Genomic DNA, 26955 nt, shown 5'->3' with positions numbered 1-26955 from the left:
GATCTCTTCTAACTCTAACACCCTATTCCAGGGGTGGGGAACCTGCCACTTCTCTAGGTCCTCAAGCTCGGCCCTCTGTCAAAGCGTCGCATTCAGGTCCTAGGGGGCCATGTGTGGCCTCTAGAGGCAGCAGGTTCCCCACCTCTGTTCCAGGCTATTTCTAAATAATACAAAATAAAAACCAACTAATGCATTGAGCCCTTCAAAATGTTTGCAAAGTTCTTTATATTCTCGAATTTGAACCCCACAACAACCCGTGATGATTATCATTTCCATTTCACTGAGGAAGGGACTGAGGGTCAGAGCCTGCAATGACTTTGCCACGGTCACTCGGGATCCGCACCTGTAAAGGATTTAGAAGGATCAGGCTCGCCCTCTAAACCAACCACGCTCCACCTTCTCACGCCTTGGTAACAGAAATCGCGGTCCCGCCCACAGCAGTTCTCGCGAGAGTAGCCACATTCAGGGATGGTCCTACTTTTCTAGCGTCCATTCCCTCGCCCGCCTAACCCCCCTCGGCCCCTCTGTGTGTCGGGGACCTTTCCCGCGCACGTGTACACGGTAAGCGATATAGAGTCTGGAACTTGTGGGGGTAGCTTTGCCCCTTCCTGGACACTTCGGTTCTCCCTTTTCCCTCACCACGTCACGTCTCTCCGCGCCGTCACTCCCCTCAGCAGGTTCCAGAAAACTAGAGCGCAGGCGCTACAGAAGCGAGCGCTCAGGGGTGGGGTTGGGAGAACGGGTTGGGCGGGGAGGGGCGGAAGAACCACCGTCCTGCGGTGCGCAGGCGCCGCTCTGGGAGCGATTTCAGCGCAGGCGCACGCGGGGTCGGTGTGGAGAAGACCTTCAGCTTTGCCCTGGTAAAGAGGAGAGAGTGGCTCCACAGTTAGAGGTGAGGAGGCCGCAGGCTCGGGCACCACGCAGGCCGGCTAGAGGCTAAGGGGACTGGTCTCGGGATTGGGGTGGAATATGACGAGGATGCCGGAATGTACGGGGGAAGGAAGAGAAGAGAACGCTTTGTAACTGTGAGAGCGGTGGCTTGGGGGCGGGGAAGCGCCGGAATGGGGGAGTGGTGGGAGGGAGGGAGAGAAATAGGGTAGGGGTTTTGTGTTAGGGCAGAGAGGGCAGGGCCGAGCTGGGGTGAGCTGGGCGGGCGAGCAAGCTGGCGGGCGAGTGGATGCGGGGGGAGGGGGAACCCGCCCCTTCTCGTCCCCAATCTGAATGTCTGGAGCGCCTATCGCGAGCCTCCGAACGTGCCCGGGAGCGTGCCTGGGGTGGGGGGTTGTCACCTGCTCCCGGAACTTGGCGCCTGGACCCCCCGCTGGGGGCCCATGGGAGGAGCCGCAGCCGCGCCGGCGCCCTTGGGTCTTCCCGTCTTAGTGCCCGAGCTCCGTTAAGAAAGAGAGAAAAGATGATAATATTCGAGGGAAATTGTTCCTCTGGAATGCTAGGGCCTCCTCGTAGATAAGCTGTTTAAAGTCCAAATGGGGATGAACTCTGTACAAACTCCAGAGCAGTAGTAGCCCGGGCACCCTGGGCGGCTAGGTTAATTCTCTTTCTCTAATAACTAGCTACATGCATACCAGAACAGTATAGCTAGAATTCATTTAGCTAACACACACAAAACATCACTTACTTTTTAGCAAAAGAAAGCCCCAGATTCTTCTTAACCCACCATTTTTTTTTAAATGCCATTAACATTTTGGAAAAAATGATATTGGACCAAGCAAAGTAGAGATCAGTAAAGAAAGTAGAAAGTCATAAAATTTGTCCTAAGTATTTGGGAGAGGTTTTGAAGTTGAATGAAAAACTGAAACACTTTGTAGAAGTTAGACAGTGTCTCCTAAAAATAAAATATTATAAAAACCCAGTAAGGTCTTGTTTGTAAGAAAATTGTCCTATAAATAAAATATGAAATTTTTTCAGGACAAAATTGAAGTTTATACTATTTAGTGATGTTGGTAAAGATCATTCATTACTCTTTTTTGAACAGGTAAACCAATTTTTGTTTAATGTGTCATTTTTTTGCAATATTGATGGGTTTGGATTAAATAACTAGTGAGGGCTAGATTTTAGAATGGGATCATTCACTTAATAGTATTTTGTCTTGAGTATGGAAATAATTCAGGGATCCAGACTCTGCCTTCAGGAGCACTGTGTTTCCTAGTAATAATCACAAGTTTGGCTAAGGGGACACTTTGAAATAGTCCTGCACTTGATTGATTAGTCTTTTAAATCTGAGTGTCAGAAACTTAACCTACTGCATGAATAGATTTCTTATTATATAAAGAAGGCAAAGGAACATTAAGCTCATAAATGCAATGTCTTGGGTGAGAACTTGGCAAAAATCATAATGGCAGGTGATGAATATTTCATAGTAAAGGTGAAAGCTCAAGCCATTTTGGACTTTTGGAGAATTTAATACCAGTCTTTGCCCTATTTTTATCTTGGATTAGAAAGATTTTTGCCCACACAGATTATTGTTCCAGAACTCCATTTTCAATGAATGATGTTCAATTATAGGATAATGCATTTTTTTGAAGAACTAAATTTGCAAAGTTGTATTGAGTTTGTTGTCTCCTTTTCCAGGGTTCATAAAAAGTTTCCTTGCTGTGCTTTTTTATTTTATTGTTGTCTTTTGTCTTTACATACCTGTCATTTCCTACCCCTTATGTCCCAAGGTTGAACTCTCTTGTGACAATGAAAAACTCTTTTGCAACTACATTCAATAAAGAAACCTTGTCTGACAACGTATACGATATTCTGTCTTAGTAGTCTCCCACTTCTGCCATGGACATATGTTCAGTACCTCTTGTCCAAGACATTTATTAATTTTTTTCATTACTTGAGATTCAACTTCCTTTTGGTGATCTTTTCATTTACCTTATTGTAGTCATTTTGTATATTCTCTTGGTTCTGCTTATTTTGCTCTGCACTTGAGATGCTTTTTACCTCAATTTTTATAACAGTCCTAAGAGAGGTTTTTATCTATAGAGGTTTTTTCAACATTAACAGTTATTGGCCTTTATATCTTTTATATTCTATCAAGAGCATCTCTGAATATTATGAGAGTGAAAATTCCCTTATAAACAACAGAATGATCTCCTAGGATTTAATTTCTTTTAGCCTTTTATAATTGTGTCAGCTGATGGTTAACAAAACTTAATTTAAATGCGGGAATTTGTTACCAAGTTGTTGTTTTTCTAGTATTGCATTTTTACAGATTTGGATGCCATGATCTTTCTTGTTGCTCATTTCTGATTCAGTCATGTTAAATGTTGAAATCTGGAGTATATTTAAACAGACAAGCTTCAAGCTTCTTAGAGTAAATACTTCTCCTTGATACCAGATAGTTGTTGGTTTGACTTTATTGCTTTTCTTGTCTAAATGAGATAGCACTACCCCTTTTATTGGACAAGGTAATGAAAGAACTATTCTGCTTGTGTTAAATTATTCTATTTCTTTGTTTCTGTTTTTCTCAGAAGAAATGTGTGACACACCAACTTACTGTGACCTAGGAAAGGCTGCCAAAGATGTCTTCAACAAAGGATATGGTGTGTATGCTGTTTTAGTTTCTTTGCTTATTAAATAATGTAATATTTTAACTGGTTTCATATTATTTAGAGAGATAATTAATTTTATATTAAAGCCCTGATAATTATTTTTTCCAGTTTATTTATTTTTAGTTTTAAACATTCATTTCCACAAGATTTTGAGTTACAAATTTTTCTCCCAGTCTTTCCTCTACCCCCCACCCCAAAATATCAAGCCTACTGAATACCCCATCCCCCAGTCTGTTCTCTCATATCCTCCCCCGTCCCCTCCTAACTTTCTAGTAGGGCAAGAAGGATTTCTATACTCCAGTGCCTGTATATCTTATTTCCCAGTTGCATGTAAAAAACACATTTTTTTTTAACATTTGTTTTTAAAACTTTGAGTTCCAGATTCTTTTCCTTCTTCCCTCCTCACACCATTGGGAAGATAAGCAATTCAATATAGGTTGTACATGTGTAGTTACACAAAACATTTCCATAGTAGTTATATTGTGAAAGACTATATTTCCCTCCATCCTATCCCACCCACCACTTATTCTGTTTTCTTCTTTGACCCTGTCCCTTTTCAAAAGTGTTTGCTTCTGGGGTGGCCAGGTAGCACAGCAGTAAGAGCACCGGCTCTAGTGTCAGGATGACCTGGAGATCGAATCCTGGTAGTACTCACCCAGAAACACCTGGCCATGTAACCTTGAGCAAGTTACTTAACCCCAATTGCTTAGGGGCAGCCAGGTGGCTCAGCAAGTAAGAGCACAGGCTCCAGTGTCAGGATGACCTGGAGATCAAATCTGGGCTCAGATACTCAGCACCACACCCAGAAATAACTGGCCATGTAACCTTGAGCAAGTTACTTAACCCCGATTGCTTTAAAAAAAAAAAAAAAAAAGGTGTTTGCTTCTACCCTCTCCCTGAGTCTGCCCTCCCTTCTGTCATTCTCTCCTCTTATGCCCTTCCCCCTACTCTCCTGTAGGGTAAGATACTCAATTGAATGTGTATGTTATTCCCTCCTTAAGCCAAATTCAATGAGAGTAAGGTTGACCCATTCCCTTTCACCTTCCTGCTCTTCCCCTCCATTGTAACAGTTTTCTCTAGCCTCTTTTATATGAGATAATTTACCCTAGTAAATCTATCTCTACCTTTCTCCTCCCAATGTATTCCTCTCTCACCTCTTAATTTTATTTTTTAGATATCATCCCTTCATATTCAACTCATCCTGTGCCCTCTATGCATACATGTATACACACATGCAAACACTCACATTTATATTTTTATACACATACACCCTCTTATCCATACACATATATGTATACATATATATTCCCTTCAACTATTCTCATACTGAGAAAAGTCTCATGAGTTACAATTATCGTTTTTCCATGTAGGAATGTAAATGGTTCAACTTTAATAAGTTCCTTAGTATTTCTTTTTCCTGTTTACCTTCTCATGCTTCTTGTATTTGAAAGTCAAATTTTCTGTTCAGCCCTTGTTTTTTCATCAAGAATGCTTGAAAAGCCTCTATTTCATTGAATGACCATATTTTCTCCTGAAGCCCTGATACTTAAGAAAAGTAATATATTTTAATAAATACTTTTTTTGCTTTTGTTATTTTATTTCTAGTTCTAGACCATATTCTTGTTAGGCATTGCACAAGACTGACAAGTAAATAATCAAATATCATGTTTACTCATAATCATAGAATTTGAGGGTTGGAATGAATCTTAGTAATCATGTAGTCCAACCCATACCCTAAAAAGAATCCAAAATACAATATACCCAATGAATGGTCATCCAACCTTTGCTTGAAGACCTCCATTGAGAGGGAATCCACTACATCCCCAGGTAGCCTATTCTATTTTTGGACAATTCTAATTGTTAGTTTTTCCTGTCATTGAGATTAAGTTGCCTCTTTGCAGCTTATGATTGCTTGTGGTTTTGCCACAGAATAATTGCAATACTTCTTCCACATGACAACCTTTTATGTACTTGAAAACAGCCATTATAACTCTTCTCAGTCTTTTCTTCTTCAAGCCAGATATCCCCAGCTCCTTTACTCAATCCACATGGATTCAAGACCCATCACTATCTTAGTTGCCCTCAAGCTTATCAATGCCATTCCTAAGCAGTGACATTCACAAAGTCATTTATTTATCTGGTGCAGTGGATAGAATGCCAGACCCAGAATCAGGAAGTCTAATCTTCCTGAGTTCAAATCTGGCCTCAGACAACTAGCTTTGTGATCTTGGGCAAGTCAGTTAACCCTGTTGGCCTCAGTTTACTCATCTGTCAAATGAGTCAGAGAAAGAAATGGCAAACCACTCCAGTATCTATGTCAAGAAAACCCCAAATGAGGTCACAAGAGAATTGCACACAACTAAACAATTTATGTAGGAATCATGAGGACTGAAAAATCTTTTCAAGTTGAATTGTGCTAATATTATTTTGCTTTGTTCAATGTATTATGACTATTCAGTAAATGTTATGAAACTTAGCTATCATTTTTAGCTTGGCTATAATTGTAATTATAATTAAGGTTATAATTAAGATTGTAGCAAGCATAGCTTTTTTTTTAAGTTTTCTAATTTTAAAAATACTGTAATTTCCACTTTTTGAATATTACGATCTTTTCTATTTCAGGGTTTGGTATGGTTAAAATAGATCTTAGAACCAAGTCTTGCAGTGGAGTGGTGAGTACCCATAGTTCTAAATAGCAGCCAACCTAAAGGAACACTTAATAGTTTTGTGTCATTTTCCACATTTTTTTATAGATAGTTTCTTTTCCCTGTTGTCAAAAAAAAATCTTTCATTGCAATTCTTTAAACAGTCCTGTAATTTTAAAAATAAGGCATGCCTATTTCTAATGGTGAGTACCACTTGTTTTGGATACTGACTCTCTTTTTATTCTAAACTGTAGCACTTAGATTCTTCAAAGAATGAACTGAGGTAGTTGCAGTGTGTTTTGTGCACTTTGCTCTTTTTTTCCTACTCATAACCTTGAACCTGTGATCATTCCTATTTAATTTTTCATTTGATAAGCATTTATTTTCTCTCCCATAATTCACCTTTCATTTAAAAGAAAAGCAAAACCCTTGTAAAAATATGCATAGTTAAGCAAAATAAATTCCTGTATTTGCCATATCCAAAAATATGTATCTTGTTCTGCAGCTTAAATCATTCACTCTCTTCTGGAATTATGGTTGGTTATTGCATTGATCCAAGATCTTAAATCTTTTGGAGTTTGTTGTTACAAAGTTGTGATTTTATAAATTATTCTTGTGGTTCTGCTCACTTCAGTCTGTATCAGTTCCTACAAGTCTTCCCTAGGTTCTCTGAACCACATCCCTTTCATCATTCCTTAGAGCACTATGCAATTCCATTCCACTCATAATTTGTTCAGTAATTTCCTAACTTATGAACATTCTGTTCATTTCCCGTTCTTTGCCATTACTAGGCTCTAAATGACTTCATTTTCTTTGCTCTCACTGGGCTTTGGGCCTAGTAGAAACATTACTAAGTGAAAGGGTATGGATAGTTTAGTTCCTTTTTGGGCATAGTTCCCAAATTGCTTAACAAAATTGCTATGCTAATTTATAGTTCCACCAACAGTGCATTAATATGCCTGTTTTCCCATAGCCCCTCTAACATCTGTCATTGTGTATCTTTGTCCATATGATTGATATGAGGTGGAAGTACAGAGTTACTTTAGTTTGTATGTTTCTGTCATTAGTGATTTTGAGCACATTTTCACATATGTAGGAGTTGATAGCTTGGATGTCATCATTTAGCAGTTGCCTCTTTGTTTCCTTTACTTATCAATTGGAGAATGATTCTTACTCCTATAAACTTAAATTATTTTTACATATATGTGAGTGTGTGTATGTGTATATATATTATGTATATATACGGAAGTATGTATATGTATGTGTATATATATATGAAATAAAATCTTTATCTAAGAAACTTGCTATAAAATTTTTTTCCAGGTTAACTATTTCTCTTCTAAAGCTAGCAGTCCTATTTGGGCAATTAAGCATAGGGATAAAGAGAGCAAATTTTTTCCTTGAATATACATCATATTTTTAAAAAGAGACTTTTTCATCTCCCAAAGGTAAAGACAGATGGTAGGTATCTATCCCAGGGCCAAAGTCATGAATATATCCACTTTTGATTTTACTGAAAACTTAGAATTTATTTGGACACTCCATTAAAGTTGTAGTGGCCTTCACTTTCACAAACCGATTCATTATTGTCTCCCTAAACCTTTGTGATTAGTTGACAAAATAAAATACAAGCCCAGACTAGGCCTTAATGGATGCTCATAAAAGCTTTTTATTGGAAATCAGGGATATAAGGTTTTGTTGGTTTACTTTCAAGGGCACCTTAGCCATTTAATTTCATTCAAGAGAGGTCCAGGGAGTATAAAAAATTTACAGTCTACCTTTTTGTTTTATGTTTACTGGCAGCCTTTCTTGCATGGTTTTTCATTTTTTAAAGTTGTATAAGAATTTGTATAAAATTATAATGGTGTTTTTAAAAGGTATATGGGGACCTATAGAAGTAGCTTTAATGTTCAGAAAAATCACAAAACTTTAAAACTTTATCTTTTCATGCGGCTGTGGTTTGGGATTATTCATCCAGCTGGTAAGAATAAAGAGTGTGCTTTTTTGCTTGCTTATTTATTCCTTGTGTATGTTTTTGGTCTGGTAATATGCTTTTTTCATCACAGCAAAATTCCACAACGAGATGGCATCCTTTTCATTTTCCATACGTGGAAAATGATATTGTGATATTTTTATCATACAAACAACCCATCTATGTTGTGATAATATTTTTTGTGATTGTGTTGCTAACCAGCATGCAATATAGAGTTGTAAAATGCCCAGCATATTTTTTAAAATGTGCTACTAGTATTTTACCAGTGTAAAACATTATTAGACAGTTATACAGAAACTTAAACAATTTTGTGTCTATAATTCAACCTGTTTAAAACTCATTTCTAAATGAAAAATAACCAGAAGTAATAAAGAAATTTGGAAGAGAGGAGCAATTTATCTTGATGTATTATATCTGAAATTTCCTTGATAATGTAATCAGTTTTTATATTCATTATTGTACTTGTCATCAAGATTTCAGATTTACAGTCACAAAAATGAAATACTTTATGCTAGTGTCCAGTAGGAAAGTAGGATTATCCCATTAGAAGAACTTTGTGCAATGTCAGTAGGATTAAAATGCGATAATTTTTAACTAGCATTTGACCTAACAGTGCTTCATGGACTTTTCCTCTGAAAGTGTTCTGCTGTGTGTTGATAAATATTTCATAACTGTCTAGTCATGTTTCTCTAACATAGCCTGTTTAACTAGAATTAGATGGCAGAATGTTTGCTAATTGGAGGAAGCAAACCTATAAACATTGTGAAATGGTACCATGAAGAATTGGCAGTACTTTAGAATTGTTTGCCTTAAGAATACCAATCAGCAATTTGTTCCTGATAGTTTACATATTAATGGTGATAAATTTTGACTATTTAAATGATATTTTAGGGTGAAGAAAAGGGCAGATGCTTTTTGTTACAGTTGATTGAGGATAATAGAAATATTGCAAATTATCTTTTCTAAAACAATTTTTATAATTCTGACCATAAAAAACTAATTATTCTGCTCTAATTGTAGTTTGGGAGGCATGATATAGAGCTAGGCAATCATTTTCATTTAAAAGTCAAATGAATTACTACAAATTTCAGTATCAAACGGTGAGCTAGTTAATGGAACAAAGAATTGGGGGGGGAAATCTAATTTCTTTTAACATCTTAAAACTAAGGGTTTGACCTAAATGTCAAAAATTTAAGTGTTTAAGATACGTTAATTTCTAATTTGGGGGTAACTTTTCATTCCTACAAATATTGAGGATATATATATTAGCATAAAGCTAATATAAGTGTTGAAGACAGTCCGTACACTTAAGTAGTTCTGTATAGTATTGTTATGTAGGAGGTCAAAAAAGTGAGTGTTAGAGAACCATAATGATTGAAGGGTATCTAGAAATGATTAAAATAGTCAGCATTTGCCAAAAAAAGATAAAAGGAAATTTGAAGATTAAAGTTGTTATAGAAATAATCTAGGTGCTGGTGCTATATAATGAACTAAAGTTTTGAGCAATGTAGATTAAAAAGCATTAGCTTTTTAAAATTAATTTGTTTAATTTGACATGTTAATTCTCTAAAATTGTTTTATCTGATTTCCCTTTTTCACAGGAATTTTCTACATCTGGTCATTCATACACTGACACAGGTAAAGCTTCGGGTAATTTGGAAACGAAGTACAAGATCTGTGACTATGGGCTTACCTTCGTTCAAAAATGGAACACAGACAATACCCTGGGGACAGAAATCAGCATGGAGGATAAAGTAAGAGGACAGGGTAGAAGTTTAGTTTTGAAATTAAAGTATATTTTGCAAATTGAGTGTTAAAGAACCCAGAAAATGTGTTCTTAATGGTGTGTTTTGTCTAGTATCTTTTCTGCTTTACTGTCCATACAAATTTGTCCTAGTGTGATCTTACAGAAAGGGAGTGAGAATTGTGCAGTGGTATATGGAAACACCCTGTAAGACCAATGGCATCAAACTTAAATAGAAATGGGATAGCATATGGACTTAGAAAACCTCCTTTTAACATTATCTGTGTTGTATTTTTATTACGTTTTAATCTGTTTCAGCACTTGGGGGTTTTGAACATGATAGGTTTGATAAATCTGCTATGCAGTGTTAGCTATTCCATTACTTCTTCATTCTGAAGTATAGTACCATTCCATTCTAGATCTGGATTAGCCTGTCAGAAAAATTCTATTATAGATCATTTAACTTTTTCAGTCATTTAGTCAGTCGGATTTTATTTCAGTGTCAAGTGTATGTAGGATACTGTTTCAATATCTACAAAAAGGCATTTATGAAATTTGTAAATATTTCCTTATGTTGACTTAAATGTTAGTGAAACATCTAAATATTAGGATAAGTCCAAATTAATTTTTAGCAGAACTGTAGTTCTTTAAAAATTCTTGAAATTCTTGGGCCCTTCACTTTTAAAAAATTTGTTATAGAGAGATTTTTATCCTAATTTGTTGTATTGGGATTTGATCTTTTTGTTGGGAAGGGTGGATAGCTTTGTTGAGGGGGAAAATGTTTTGATACGTAATGTTGTAATAGATTTTAGTTAAGCAAAATCTCTTCTCCTTAGACATAAAGTTCGAAGTGCTTCAAATTTACTTGAGTACAGAATTTTGGTGATATTAAATGTTTCTGTCTTTTTCAGTTGGCTGAAGGTTTGAAGGTGACTCTTGACACCATATTTGTACCAAACACAGGGTAATTATATATTCACGATTTTACAAAGTGTCTTGTGTGGTCAGGAGGGCATAGAAGAACAGGCATGTAATTTGAAAGAGATGTTCTTGGTTGGAGGAGGAAATACGGAGGATATAGGACTTGAGAACTTAAAATATGAAAATTGAAAAATGGATCACAAATTTGTTAAAATACCAAAGTGGGGGGAGGAAGATAGTTGCTTGAAAATGTTTATGGCACATGGCAGTTTAATGCTACACAGCTCTTTTCCCATACTGTATTCTTGAAAGTTAAACAGAATAATGTCATGGATAGAGTGCTGACCTTGAGGTAGCAAGACCCAAGTTCAAGTGCTGCCCCGTCACCTACTAGCTGTGTGACACTAGGCAACTTACTTTAACCCTCAGTGCCCCCTGGCAATACTCTAAAATTAATTGCAAAACAATTGCTGATCTGTACTAGTAACTAGGCTGTTTTCCTTACTGGGAATTCTTTTTACCAATGAAATCACAAGTATGGACCCCCATGATTTAGAAGTTACTGAAGACTGGGAAAAGAATGTTCTTCCCACAGAGTTCCTTGGCACTAATGATTCAGCATCAGAATTTGATATGGTTCTATCAGTGAAAATAACATTAAGGAAGGTGCACCCTAAGTAAGGACCACTGGGCTTGCCATCGGACTTGCAGTTGAAATCTCGTATGTGTATTCTTTTGCTAGAGAATGGTAACTACTTAAAAGTAGGATCTGTCTTGCTTTTCTGTTTGTATCCTTACTGCATTGCACATAGTAAACACTTAAGTGCTTTCAATTATTCATTACATTTAGGTTCTTTAATTGAAAAAATTATTTTAAATTAGGGAGGTAGCATGATCTAATGACCAAAGACCTAGACTGTTAGGAAACAAGGATTTCATTCCAATTTATGCCACTAATTTGTTCTCTCAACTTGAGAGCTTCACTATACCTCAGTTTTTTCACTTGTAATTTGGGAATACCATTGTTCCCCATGTATCTTAACTGGGATGCTGAGAGAATGAATTGGATAGCTTTCTGACAGAAAGACTTAAGGTGCAGACATATTTTCTGACATAGCTATTGTGGAAATTTGTTTTGTATGGATATGCATATTTGTTGTAAGAGGTCTATTTTTTTTTTGAAATTTCAGTTTGGGGAGGAGAGGTGGGAGTAGTGGGGGGGGACTAGTGATAACATTACAAAAAGAAAGATGAAAATTACTGAAACACTTAAAAATGGACAAAAGAGAACTACATAAAAAATCCACTTTCTCTCCATTTTGTATCTGGAAATGGTCATTTTATTTGATGTTTGAGTTTAGAATTTTTTTCAAGTCAAAGAAAACCTATTGAATGGTAAGTATGCAAAGACAGTAATCCATGGAGAAAGGTGCTAAAATAAATATAGTAGCTGTAATAGTAGATAAAAGTTCTTTTGTTCTGCCATTTGTGCTCAAAGGGAATGACCTGGAGTTAGATGAGTTTATGGAGTATTAGAGTAGGGACATGATTATTTGTGTGAACTAAATAACTTCATTATAGGTTAATAACTTGAAAATTCTTAAAAGTGTTACCTTTGTGGCATTTGGAAACATCTAAAGAAGTTTGGCATCTGAAATGTATCTTAAAATATCTTGAAAATAATATTGGTCTTTTATTTCATTGCATGCTTTATAAATGGATTCACCAAAATAGCTTTTTGGTCCCTTACATCGGTGAAATTGGTAATAGTGGCCTATCATTTGGACCTGCAGTAAGGAATAGCTGTTAAAAAAGTGTCACAAGTTCTTATTGCTAATTATATTTATGTTATTAAGAAGTTTATAACAGTTTTACTATATGTAATGCATATCATTAAAGGAAACTTTTAGTTTGGGGTCTGATGCTTATAAAGATCTATGATTAGGATTGCCAACTAAACAGTAATTATAGCTGGGAAGAATAAAATTAAATGTTTTCTCTTTACAGAAAGAAGAGTGGGAAATTAAAGGCCTCCTATAAGCGTGACTGTTTCAGTCTTGGTGGAAATGTTGACATTGATTTCTCTGGACCCACCCTCTATGGCTGGGCTGTATTGGCTTATGAAGGATGGCTTGCTGGCTATCAGATGAGTTTTGACACAGCCAAATCCAAACTGTCTCAGAATAATTTTGCTTTGGGTTATAAGGCTGTGGACTTCCAGCTGCACACACATGTGTGAGTATTGACAGTTGAGTGTCAATTGGTATATTAGATGTGGAGAAGTGAGCCATGTGCAAAAGCATAAATGTGGGAAAGGACAAAATATTTTTAGGAAATAGTGACCAGTTTTAGTGCAGTATATATGAAATGGATTATAATAAAAAGTCTAAGAGAGAAGTTTAAGTTGGATCTAGACTGTGGAAAATATTGAATGCTGTTTTTTTTAATGCTGTGCTTTTACCTTTTGATTTTATTATTTATTGGCAATTGTCTACCATGAACCCTGCTTCTTTAGAGTCCATAGATTCTGGGAAAATGCAAAAGATAGAATCAGTTTTCTTTGGACAGAGTTGAATTGTCTGGGAAATGGTACATGCAGACTTTATGTGAAGCTTAGTCACCTAAAGTACCTGCTCCTCAGTAGAATGACTGCATAGACAATTTTAGTTCATTTATTAATATCTGAGTTAGATATGTATGAGTTCAGTTTAGGAGTCATTCTTTATATAAGAAGATGCAAAAATGAGGTCCTAATTTATAGTCTGAGTATTTGTTTCTTAGTCATGTAAGGAAACCTAAGCAAGACTGGATTTTTATATCTTTTCTCTGTATTGTAAAAACAGAAATGATGGCACTGAATTTGGAGGGTCGATCTACCAAAAGGTTAATGAGAAGATTGAAACGTCAATAAATCTTGCTTGGACAGCTGGCAGTAACAACACCCGTTTTGGCATTGCTGCTAAGTATAAGCTGGATCAGAAAACTTCTCTATCTGTAAGAATGGGTGCCTGAATGGCATTCTGCTTTTGAAGTTTCACCCGCAAGTTGCAAATGAATGGTTTTGTGTGTTTTGTATGAAAGTCAGCACACCTGAGTATCAATTCCTGTTCTGCCACTGATTGATTAGCTTTATGACCTTGGGCAAGTTGTTTACCCTCTCTGGGCCTTAATTTTCTCCTTTGTAAAATGAGAGTTTCAGTATTGATTCCTAAGGCTCTTTTGAATTCTAGAATTCTATAACTTTCTGATAAGTGAGACTATTACTGTATACTTTGTTGCTACTATTTTGTAGCAAGCTAGCTTTCAGTAATAGTAATGGGCATAATAATTGCTTACATTTTTAGCATTTTAAGATTATAAAGCATTTCATATATAATAATAGTAGCTAGCATTTATGTAGCATTTAACATATTTTGTAAAGCACTTTGAAAACCTTAATCTCATTTTGTCTTTATAACTGGAAGTATGTGATGTTATTTCTATTTTAAAGATAAGGAAACAGAGGCAGAGATTAAGTGATTTATGAGGATTGGTATATGCCTTAGGCCAGATTTGAGGTGAATCAGAAATTTTGCAGTGTATGGTGCATGCCATGTACAGTGAAACATCATTAAAACTTTACTAATTCACATGCTAACTTGATAGAACAGCTATTTACCTTATATGGCATCTTAGGAAAAAAAATATTTTAAAGGACTTACCTTATTTTCTTTCATCTTTAATTTCATTAAAGCAAGGCGGCCTGGTAGCACCTCAAGTTGGCAGTGGGGTTTTTTTTTGTGTCAGTAATTAGTTCAGGGCACCATATATGCATATATGTATGTGGAAATAATAAAACTATCTTTCTATTTCAAAAAATCTATAATTCAGATTTTATAAGAAGAGACTTTCAGGAAGGCAGCATGGCAAAGTAGATAGAAATCCACTCAGTATCAGGAAAAAATGGGTTCAAGTCTTGGCCTTTGATATATACTGCCTGTGTGACCCTGCCTAAGTTATTTAACCTCTCAGTGCTACAGGCAACTCTCTAAGACTGCAGATTGCACAGTGGTACTAGTATGCATTGATAGAGAGAGCTCCCTGTGCCAATGAAATCCCAAGTCTGTGGTCCAAAATTTTTTTTTCATGTAAATTAGTCTGATTTGTGCTTATTACTTGAGTAATTGGATAGCCAGGCTTTACAAATTATACACCCTGGATAAAAGTTAATGCTTTGGAAACTTCATGCTTCTAGGTCAGCAGTTCTCAAAGTTTTGGGTCTCGGGACTCTTTTATGCTCTTAAAAATTACTGAGGATCCCAAAATCTTTTTGTTTATGTGGGTTACACTTTTATGCCATTAGAAATTAAGTGGTGAAATTTCAAAATAATAATTTTTAAAATAGATCCATTGCATGCAGTTTAACATTTTTTTATTAAAAATAACTTTTCCAAACTAAAGTAGTGAGAAGTGGCATTGTTCTGCATATTTTTGTAAATCTCTTTAATGTCTTATAGAAGAGAAGCTATTTTCCTTGTCCCCTTTAGTGTTAGTGCCTTCCCACTGAGATTATCTCCAATTTGTCTTGTATATGGATTGTTTATACCTAGTTGTTTGGATACTGTCTCCCCCATTAGACTGTGAACTATTTGAGGACAGGATTTATTTTTATCTTTTTTGTTGGTGAGTGTATTCTTAAGCACTGCCTTGAATATAGTAAGAGTTTAATAAATTCTTGTTAATTTGACGAAAAAAAAGAGAGGCCAGACTCTTAAATCTGCTGTGATGTGTTATTTTATTAGAAGTATATGAAGAAAATCCAGCATTACATAGGTCAGGAAAAGGAGGAATATTTTTTTTATTTTACTTTTTTTTTTTGCCTTTTTTTTTGGAGGGCAGTTGGGGTTAAGTAACTTGCCCAAGGTTACACGGCTAGTTTTTTTGTGTGGGTGTTAAGTGTCTGGGGCTGGAACCTGAACTCCCGGATCCTCCTGACTCCCGTGCTGGCACTTTACTTACTGCGCCACCTACCCGCCCCCAAGGAGGAGTATTTTAATAGGCAATAGTATTTTATAAGGCAGGTAGATGGTGCAGTGGATAGAGTGCTGGGCCTGGAGTCAGGAAGAGTCATCATCCTGAGTTCAAATCTAGCCTCAGACACTTACTAGCTGTGTGACCCTGGGCAAGTAAATTCATCCTGATTGCCTCAGTTCTTCATCTGTAAAATGAGCTGGAGAAGAAAATGGCAAACCACTCCAGTATCTTTGCAAAGAAAACCCCAGAAAGGATCACAGAGAGTTGGACCCAACTGAACAACAACAAATTATTAAGAAAATTGTTTTGACTTCAAGGATTGATTCCCAAAGGGTCTATAAACCTCACTTTGAGAACTGCTGTTCTAGGTTATTTGGTAACCTCTCAATAGTAATTATATCTTATGTTTATATAGTGCTTAATAATAATAAAAAGATTTTTACATGTCTTGATAAAGTAGACAGGATAGAATTATTGTTACTTTACTGACAAGGAAATGGGTTCAGAGAATATAATTACCTTCTCCAATGTGATGTAGCTAGTAAACAGCAGAAGCTGGTCTTAAATCAGGTTCTTTTAACTCATAGTTTAGTACCATTTTTACAATATCATGATGTTTCATTGTTCATAGAAGGTAATAAATTTACTGAAGCATGGTACTTGTGCATTAGGTATGTGGTAAAGATATATATATATATTTTTTAAGCAATCGGGGTTAAGTAACTTGTTCAAGGTTACGTGGCCAGTTATTTCTGTGTGTGGTGCTAAGTATCTAAGCCCGCATTTGATCTCCAGGTCATCCCGAAACTGGAGCTGGTGCTCTTACTCGCTGAGCCACCTGGCCGCCCCTAAGCAATTGGGGTTAAGTAACTTGCTCAAGGTTATTTTGGGGTTATTTCTGGGTGGGTGCTAAGTGTCTGAGCCTGGGATTCGATTCCCAGGTCATCCTGACACTGGAGCCGCTGCTCTTACTCGCTGTGCTACCTGGCCGCCCCATGATAAATATTTTTTTTGAATGAATGAAAATAAATAGCACTTTATAGTAATTAGAATTTTAACATTTTGGGGTGGCTAGGTGGCGCAATGAGTAGAGCGCCAGCCCTGGAGTTAGGAGGACCTGAGTTCAAATCTGGCCTCACACGGTTAACACAAAAACTAGCCGTGTGACCTTGGGCAAGTCACTTAACCCCAGCTGCTGTCCAAAAAGCAAAAAATAAAAATAAGAATTTTAACATTTTTAGTGAGTGTGGTTTTCAATATAATATTCTAGTATTTTCTCATCTACTTTTAAGTATAAAATTTAGATTGCTTATCAGGTTCAAAAAATTTCAGTCCATAAAAAAGATTGAAATCGTTTGGGAACTATAAGTGGCAGTAATCAAGTCAGCATCTATTTATTGAGTAGCTACTGTAAAATTAAGATAATGTCAAAATAACTCAGGAAAAAATATCTTTAATCATAAAGATTTTAGATCTTGGAATGCTTCTGAATAACTCTAGGAAAACCACAATTATAAATAGCATCCTAGGAATAATTTAAATGATGTCATAGAAATTAACCTTTTTCTCTTTCAATACAGTAGTTATAAATTGTCCTATGATGCTTCTGGCATCTGGAGAATATAGGTAGGAGTACTAGTGATGATTACCTCCATGTGAAATAACTCTTGTGTCTCCTGATTTTAGGGTAAAGTGAATAATGCCAGCCTTATTGGACTTGGTTATACTCAGACACTCCGAGCAGGTAAGCAAAGGGGGATATTAATGTAAGGAAGATGAGGGGGGAAATAAAATTTCATTGTGGGATTGAAATAAATTAATCTATAGTAAGCATTAAAACAGAAAGCAAAAGCGTTCTTATAAAAATCCTGATTTTGGTATTGTTCCCACATAAGAGATTATAGTGTCTATAAACCCAAAAAATCCATGATTTTTTTTTCTAATCATAACCATTAATCAGACTTCTAATTAAGTAGATGATCATAGGTAAGATTTCAAATGCACTTGTCTAAATTTTAGATTTAAAAAATTTTTTTTTAGTAATGTGATTATGGATTTTTTTCTTTGCAGGTGTAAAATTGACACTTTCAGCTTTAATTGATGGAAAAAACTTCAATGCAGGAGGTCACAAGGTTGGGTTGGGATTTGAATTGGAAGCTTAATATAGTTTTTAAGTAACGTATCAAATCTATCCCTGGAAATGAAGAGAAATGAACCCACTCTGTTTTGGCCTTAATATACTTCTGTGAAATTTCAACAATGTGAACTTTTTATTCTTCCAAAGAATTGTAGCGCCACCACGCTGAAGTCTAGAGGTTTTTGAGTCTATTATAAGAGAGAGATACTTGAAGGCATGCATGGAAGTTGTAATGTTTGTGCCACATTTCAGTTCAGTTTCTCAGTGTTATTTTAAATTTGTTCTTCAACAACAGTGTAGTGTCATGTTATAAAGGAAATGACCTGATCCTCCAGTTTGTACATCACGTCCTGCATGTCCTACATTACTTTTTCATGACCTTTTATCAAATTGGTCTCTGTGCTATAGTGAAAGCTTTGGTTTTGCATCAAAGTAAAATAAATTCATCACATTTGGAACATAATTGCTTTTATGTGTTGCCTAGGGTTGGTTTACTTGAATAATACAAAAGCTTTGGTATGAATGGTAGTTTGGGTGGAGTTTGTTTAAAGATTAAGATCCAAGATACTTAGCCAAAAAATTGTTAAGCTATTGTTGCCTCTCTCTTCCAGGCAAGATACTTGCCTCACCTTCTTTGTTGCTTCAGATATTTAGCCTGTGGTGTAATCAGAAGACAGCTCTCAGCTCCTCTCTTCTTAGATCTGCTTAGAAAAATGTTTTGATTACTTCATTCCATTTTCAGAGTCAATTAGAGTTATGTAGGAAGTGTCGGAAGGCTGCCAAGAACTTAATAGAAAGGGTGAGTAGATAGAAACAAAACCATACAAATTCACAATAGGAAGAAAAAAAAGCTGAAGAGATATGTGGGGTATGAGAGTAGAATTACCACAAATATCAGAGAGTTACTGGTATCTTTTTAAAAAATTGTAATTGCAGTTTAAGATCGACAGTGCTAAATGGAAATACAAGGTTGTCCCAAAAGTCTTAAAGCAGTTTAAAGATATTATAAACTGAAATGTTCTGTATTTTGAGTAAGCAATTATGTTTGCTAGCAATAATTAATTTTTATGCTATCAATTAATTTCTAACAAGATAATTATAGAATAGGTGTACTCTTTTCCTTCTTTTTGCATAACTTAGCTTAATGAAGAAATTTCTAATCCCTGTTTTATAAGCAAGAACTCTTAAAAGAAAAAACAAAGTTGCATATTGATCTTCAGGACAGAGGTGTTATTTCTGAATCTTGGCAGTATACTAAATTTTACTTGATTTGATCTACCAAAGGGCAGGTTAGCCAAAATAACCATAAAATTAGGCATTTAACACCACCCCCCCTCCTCACTATACATACACACAAAATTTCAATACAGTTCCTTGCAGTGAAGGGGAAATTCCAAGCACCAGTTATCTGAATCCATCTCTTCCCCCCTCCAAAAAAACAACTTACCACCAAATTAATCCTACCCAGAAATTTTTTCACAGAACCCATTAAAGGAGAAAATTGGATGAAAAAGGCTACGTTTAGGAACAAATAGTGAGTATACAGAAACAATTTTCTAAGTTTTACTAGAAAAATCTTCCTAGCTACCATATAATGGATAAATATATATGGTGGCTTCGGCACTTACAAATTTCATTGGTTGTATTCTAGAGTAATCCATGCAAATAGTACTGTTCATGCCATGTGTAAATGGAGTATTCCTGCTGGGCAGCTCCCTTTAATTTTGCGTTGCCATTCTTGGCATTCCATGGAGGTCAGTCAGGGAAAGAATAAGAAGGATGAAGGGGACAAGGGACTTGGTTACCTAGTTTTAATTGCTAAGTTGGTTGAGCTTAATTTAAGCTCTTCTAGACTAGTCTATAGAAATAGCTACTGAAGCTTTGTAGTTTTATGCTTGTACTTTGTATAAATGAAAATATTTCATTGCTTAGCAACCATTCTTTATGCATAGAGAAAAATACAGAAATAGACATTTATAATGTAAATTTAACATTCAGTAAGTAAAACATATCTCACTGGATTTCTCTTATGTATGGTTGGGGAATGGGGAATTGGATCCCCAAAGTAGGATCACCTAACCTCATCTTTTTTACCCTTCTTATTCCAAGGGAGCAAGAGTAGCCATTAGCCTTATCCCTCTGACATCATATTCTATTGTCACGAGTAGCCAAGAGGAAGAGAGAAACCTGCCATCATCTTTTTTCCTCTTCTACACTATAACTTTTTCCCAGTCCCTCACAGCAACTATATTAGAAATCTATGTGTTGGACTCTGGAGCTACAAATATCTTTTTTTCTATTTTAATTTTTTTAATGTAAGAAAAATGGTTTTACATGAATATTTTCACATATCAATAAGAATTGTTTTTCTAAGAAGGTATTATAAAACTTTACATTTTAAGTTTATTTTTAGTTTTCTACATTGACTTCCGTAAGTTTTAAATTATCTCCCTCTCCCTCCCTTCCCCCTTCCCCAAGATGGCAGCAATCTGATAAAGGCTCTACATATATATATTCCTAGTAAACATTTTCACACTAGTCATGTTGTATAGAAAAATTAGAATTAACAGGAGGAACCATGAGAAAGGGAAAAAAACAACAAAAAGAAAATATTCTGCTTTGCTCTGCATTCAGACTTCATAATTCTTTCTCTGGATATGGATAGCATTTTTCATCATGAGTCCTTTGGAGCTATTTTAGGACCTTGCATTGCTGAGAAGGGCTAAGTCTATATCAAAGTCAGTCATTGCATACTGCCCCACTGTGGCTGTTACTGTGTACTGTATTCTCCTGGTGCTGCTCACTTCACTCAGTATCAGTTCATATAAATAAAAGTCTTTCCAGGTTTTCCTGAAGTCTGCCTGTTCATCATTTCTTACAGCAAAATAATATTCCATATACCACAACTTGTTCAGCCATTCCTCAATTGATGGTCATCCCCTCAATTTCCAGTTCTTGGCCACCACAAAAAAGTTTCTTTTTTGTACATGTGGGTCCTTTTCCTATTTTTATGATCCCTTTGGGGTACAGTCCTAGAAGTGATATTGCTGAGTCAAGGGGTATGCACGTTTTTATAGCCCTTTGGGCATAGTTCCAAATTGCTCTTCAGAATGGTTGGATCAGTTCACAACTCCACCAACAATGAATTAGTGTTCCAGCTTTGCCACATCTTCTCTAACATTTATCATTTTCCTGTTTTATCATGTTAGCCAATCAGATGGGTGTGATGTGGCACCTCAGAGTTGTTTTAATTTGCATCTTTCTACCGTGTTTCCCCAATAATAAGACACTCTTATTAATTTTTTGGACAGAAAAACACCAGAGGGCTTATTTTAATGAACATTGACAGCAATTTTAATAAGCAGGTAAATGTGAACAAAAAAATGTACCTTTATTCAATAAGCAAATCACTGGGGAAGAACAGGATGACGCACTCACTGCTGCAGCTCTGATTGGATGCAGCTCGGAGCGCAGCATGCGTTTCACGGGGGGGGGGGGGAGCGGTGCATACAGAGGGTACCGTAATGTAGCGTGTAGTGCAGGGGATCACCTTCGCTACAGTAGCAATCTCAATAGGGCTTATTTTAGGGGGAGGGCTTATTTTAGAGGAATCTTACACAGTAAGGGGAGGGCTTATTTTCAGGATAGGTCTTATTATCGGGGAAACACGGTATAAATAGAATTTTTAACAATCATGTTGGGTGCTGGCAAATGTACATATACTCTGTGAACCTCATGCATATTGCTGAAAACTTCTGTCCTCTGTGAACATGGGATGACTAGCTCCCTTCATGCTGTTGCATCGATGTTCTTGGGGTGGAAATGTCCAAAGGAGAGTACTTAATTTCTAAATAGGCAACCCAAGTTTATAACTGATTTTGCCACTTTGGTCAGATCTTCACGCCAGTGGGCCCAACAATGACTGAATGTGAATGGTCCTGTCTAAGCTTGGTTCAGCATCACCTCAAAAATGCACCTGATAATGTAAAGGAACGACAAAAATAGAAAAGAAATCATAAAGAAAATCTTCCAGATAAGCCAGAACTGAGTCCAAAAAAAAGAATAAACACCATCTTGTACTACACTGGAAAAAAAAGTGAAGTAAAGGAATGCTGAAAAGCAATTGAACGAATGAATAAACTTAAATACTATGTGTAAAGTAATGTGATGGGGATACAAATACTTAGAATATTATAAGTAAGCAGACAGAAATGAGAAATAAATGCAAGGAGTCCCATAGTAGTTGAAAAGTAATCTAAGAGAGATCTCAGATGCTGAAATAGATTGGTGATCTAATCAGTATTGGTGTTACAGCTAAACATTGCAAACCATCTATGCCTGCCTATACTGTGTAACTTGATCATGTCAAAATTTGCCACATAACTGAGGCTGTGTACTAGATCCTGCCAAAACATGATGAAACAAGAGTCTTAATATTTTAGACAAGAGAATTGCCACAAAATAATGGAATTAGAGCTTAGATTCATTTTGATAAGCATTCATGGGACTCCCAAATTTACCTCACTGAGAAATGTCACCACCAGCCTATATGGGTCATACCTAAAAATTGTTTTATTCCATGTGCATAATCCACTGCCTCTATCCTGAGAGGTTAGAAACATGCTCTACTGTTAGTCCTTTGAAATTCTGACTCCAAAACAATTCATTAACGATGCCCGTTTGAATCACAGAAGGCTACTGTTTCAACAAAGAAAACTAAAGATTGCAATATCATGTGATGATGAAAAGCAAAGGATGGCTTCCTCTAAAGAAGAACTATAAAACTGAACATAAGCTTACATCAAAAAAGCCATAACAAAATCAGTCACTATCAATCTTGAGAAAGAGCTGAGTGGGTTTTTGAAACTAAAACTGGGCAAAAGGAACCTTAAGGTAAAAGTATAACATGGCTATAAAACAAGGAGCTCCATAAGCTTGAGAGCGGAGTGAAGACAGAATAGTATTTCATGTTTCTCACATCGTTACTTTATAAAAAATAAAATTTTAATCCAAAATAATTGCTAACGTCTTTGATTATCATAACAATCCTGGGAAGTAGGTGCTATTATTCCCATTTTACAGATGAGGAAACTGAGGCAAACAGGTTTAGTGATTTGCCCAGGCCTAAACAGTGTGAGGCCAAATTTGAACTTAGTTCCTCCTGATTTCAGGTCTGGTACTCTATCCATCGTGGGACCTAACTACTCCTTAAGTTTAAAAATCATGACAAGATGAATGTGAAACATTAATGATGTGTCAGTTATAAAACGTGACAGGAATTTCAATGGAGAATTGACTCATAAATCTGGGGCACACCAATGCATAGTGTGGACAGAGTAGGCACCTTATAGAAAGGCACATGAGTAGAGAAACCATGTGCCTTGGGCAGCTCGTGACTGATGGCAGGCCTTGATATCTTTGGTATCTCTTGAAAATCTCTTTAGAGAACATAATCACCTGCAGGGGGAAAACAAAGAAATAAAAAACAAAGCCACTTCTCTGCTATTTGTGCCCCTTCTGGTCCTGGTAACTTTCCTGTTGGCCAGAGCTGCTTCTCTGCTACTCTTGGTCCTCTGAAGCTACAGCAAGCTTTTTTAGCACACAGCCAACCTTTTAAACTAAATATATTAGCATAGCTCAAAATGGCTTAAAGCCTGACTTTCACATTCTCCTTGCCCCTCTCTTAAGTAATAGAGGGCAGTAAGGGTCAACAATAGGCACCGCTGAGAGGTTTGCCCTCCCTCAGGCAGTAGATTGCTACAGGTGGCAATATATCTTAAACAACTCTACAAATAATATAGGATCCTGCTTTCTTCCAAACAGCTTCCAACAACTAACTACAGAGCCTCGTCACCTTCAATCATCTCTGTTGGCTGATTAGCCTTTCTCCAGCCAATCAACTCTCAGCAAAAGAATTCTTGTCTTCCAACCATTATGGCTTCCAAAAAACCAGCCAGAGTCTGCCTGCCTGTCAGCCCTATCAGTTTCTGCATTGTCTTCTGTAAAACAATTTCTGTTGCCTTCTGTGTCTCCTGTCCCCAACTCTTCCTGCATTTAGCTTCTTCCTCTTCTGCTTCTATCTTCATCTGATCATCTACCATGTCCTCTGACTTCTAATTCCTCAAATCAAGGCTTCCAATTTCTAATTTATGATGTGAAAAAATTTAAATCAACATTTCTGTCAGGTGTGACCCCAAAAGGCCTTATATTAATCATTTCGCAGTCCTCAAATAGTTGTTTGAGTAATGGTTTATTAGGTACATTCTTCAAAATTCTGAAAATAATCATATATAAATTGTGGAAGGACCACAATGCACTGCATCCATCTTTAACTCAGTGCTTTGTTTTCAAACAAGTCCTCTCAGTACAGTTATCAGAGGGCCAGTTTTCTCTCGTGTTCAGGGCAGTCTGTCTCTCTTCAAACATTTTTGTGTGTGGATGTGCTTCTCAGGCTGATTTTATTTGTATTCCTTATACAAATATTCTTTTTCTGCCCCTTTCAGCAAACAAAATATCCACACAACAAAGAACAGTATCTTATATTTACATAATACAAAGAAATGAGAATATTCTTTAGAAGTTTCACCTGGTTTAAAGGTAATTAAGGGAACAAAGAAGAGCTATGTAGTTGCATAATCAAAATGAAATATCCTAGAAGAAGGGAAAAGAAAAGAGGAGAATTGACTTAGTGTTTCCCGAAATCAGGACACTACAAGTGAAGGTCATTCAAACAACGAGGTAGAAGGATGAAGATGAGAGGAAGCTCATGAACCCTACTTTTATCTGTGTTGAGCAAGGAAGTGTAAACATGATTGCATCAGTAAAAGGAGAATCAAGGCATCAGTATCTAGGCTAGGCAGAGGAGGTGGGTTGAATCTGATTAAGGAAGATTAGGGTTGGATTTCTTTAAATAAAATAAGCTGGAGGTACCCAAGGAAATTTTTTTAAAAAGGCAAGATTTAGTGATCTGGATTTGGGCTAGGTATGAAGTGAGTATGAAGGGAGGCTTCAGATAATTCTTTTAAGCAAAACAAACTGCAGGTACAGTTTGGAGGGTTTTGAAAAAAGGTATGTGTAATAGGATTTGATATAAGAAAAATAATTCTATTCTTGATGTTAATGTATTGAACTAAAAAAATGGAAAATCACAGAGTGAAATAGAGATGTTGAGTCTTTTTCTTGGCAAAGATGCTGGAGTAGTTTGTCATTTCCTTTTCCAACTCATTTTACAGATGAGGAAGCTGAGGCAAACAGGGTTAAAAGATTTGCCCAGGGTTATACAGCTAGTGTCTGAGGCTGGATTTGAACTCATGTCCTCCTAACTCTAAGGCTGACATGTACAACTTACAGACCCACAGAACTATCTCCGAAAATAGCTGGGCAAAAAAAAGCCTAAAGCTTGAGATAGTGTTTCCCAAGCCCTAGGTGAGTAGAACCCAAATTTAACATAAGGTTTAAAGTCAAGAAATAAGCTGGAAAAATGAGCAAACTGAAAAATAACCTGACCATAAAAAGATACTCTAGTGACAGGGAAGATCAAGACACAAACTCAGAAGACAACAATGTGAAAACAGCTAGCTGCCACCCAAAATAGAGATAGAATTCAACAAATTGCTGCAGACAAGAAACATGCTTATGACATACATAACCATGCAGAGTTAAATTCAGGGGCCTCAAGAGAGCTCCCTCATGAGAGTTTAATTAAGAGTAACATTATGCTTCAGTACTCTCTCAAAAAGGGAAGACAGAAATAATAATTTTAGATAAGGTAATAGTAAAAATAGATACCAGAAGAGAGACACAGAAAAATTGCATCTTAGAAAAATAAATCAAACAAATCGTAAATGAAGTCCCAGTGGGAGATAAAAATAGGACCAGATGAATTTATTCCCATAAATAGTCTACCAAACATTTAAAGAACAATTAATTATGATACTACATAAATGGTTTGAAAAAAATAGGAAAATAAGCCATTCTGGAAAGCAATTCTGGAATTCTGCCCGAAATTCTATTAAATGGTATATACCCTTTGACCCAGCAATTCTAGTACTCGGTCTAAATCCCACAGAGATCAAAGAGGAGAAGCACCCATGATATTTTGAAAAAAAAAAAGTAAAATAAATATTTTTTATATCTATATATACAAGAATATTTATACCAGCTATTTTTGCAGTGGCAAAGAATTGGAAACTAAGGAGGTAGCTCTCAACTGGGGAATAGCTGAACAAGTTGTGGGATATGAAGATGATGGAATACTATTGTGCTATAAAAATTGATATAGGGAATGTTTCTAGAAAAACTTGAGTAGACTTGCATGAAATGATGCAAAGGGAAGTGAGCAGAACCAGGAGAGCAATCTATACAATATGAACAAATACTGGAAAGACAAAAACATTGAAAGATCTGGGAACTTAATATCAACACAATGACCAACCACAATTCGAAAGGACTCATGATGAAACATACTATTCGCCATCAGATAGAGAAGGGATGGACTCAGAATGCAGATTAAAACATAATTCCTTTCTTTTGTTTTGCTTTCCTTTTCTTTCTTTTTTGGACATGGGTAATTGAGGAATGTATTTTGCTTGACTATATATCTATTTGTAATAGGTTTTGTTTTTCTTGTCTTTTCGGTAGTAGGGGGAGATACTTGAGGGATGAAGGGAAAGGAAAGAATTTAGAACTGGAAATAAAATAGAATTTTTAAAAAAGAAAAAAATAGGAAAAAGATATACTATCAAATTCCTTTTATGACACAGTCTTGATACCTAAACCAAGAAGTCAACATAGAGAAAACCATAGACTAATATTCAAATTTTATAGAAAATATTAGCAAGAACACTACAGTAACACATCACAAAGATATACTATGACTAGACTGGACTTATACCAGGAATGCAGGGCTGATCCATTTTTAGGAAAACTACAAACATAAT

At 36.2% G+C, this 26955-nt stretch overlaps 1 protein-coding gene across 5 annotated transcripts; it reads left to right on the top strand.

Annotated features, from left to right (window-relative positions):
* Positions 1–423: 423 nt before the first annotated feature.
* VDAC3 (voltage dependent anion channel 3) lies at positions 424–18479 on the top strand. Of its 5 annotated transcripts, none has more exons than XM_069075816.1 (9): positions 424–561; positions 3483–3554; positions 6186–6235; positions 9803–9955; positions 10857–10909; positions 12874–13101; positions 13710–13860; positions 17566–17623; positions 17950–18479. In XM_069075816.1, the coding sequence occupies exons 2-9, from the start codon at positions 3488–3490 to the stop codon at positions 18039–18041; spliced, it is 852 nt and encodes a 283-aa protein (XP_068931917.1). In that variant the 5' UTR covers positions 424–561; positions 3483–3487; the 3' UTR covers positions 18042–18479. The 5 variants fall into 5 exon arrangements, with proteins under 5 accessions (XP_068931917.1, XP_068931919.1, XP_068931916.1 ...); XM_069075818.1 differs by having other exon boundaries at positions 441–561; positions 3486–3554; XM_069075815.1 differs by lacking the exon at positions 424–561 and adding an exon at positions 741–892.
* The last annotated feature ends 8476 nt before the right edge of the window (positions 18480–26955 follow it).

The sequence above is a fragment of the Petaurus breviceps genome, unplaced genomic scaffold (assembly GCF_028583685.1).
Source record: "Petaurus breviceps papuanus isolate PSGF00001 unplaced genomic scaffold, PetGlider_PUasm1.0 90919, whole genome shotgun sequence".
NCBI lineage: Eukaryota > Metazoa > Chordata > Mammalia > Diprotodontia > Petauridae > Petaurus > Petaurus breviceps.
This window is presented reverse-complemented; position numbering and strand designations above follow the sequence as displayed.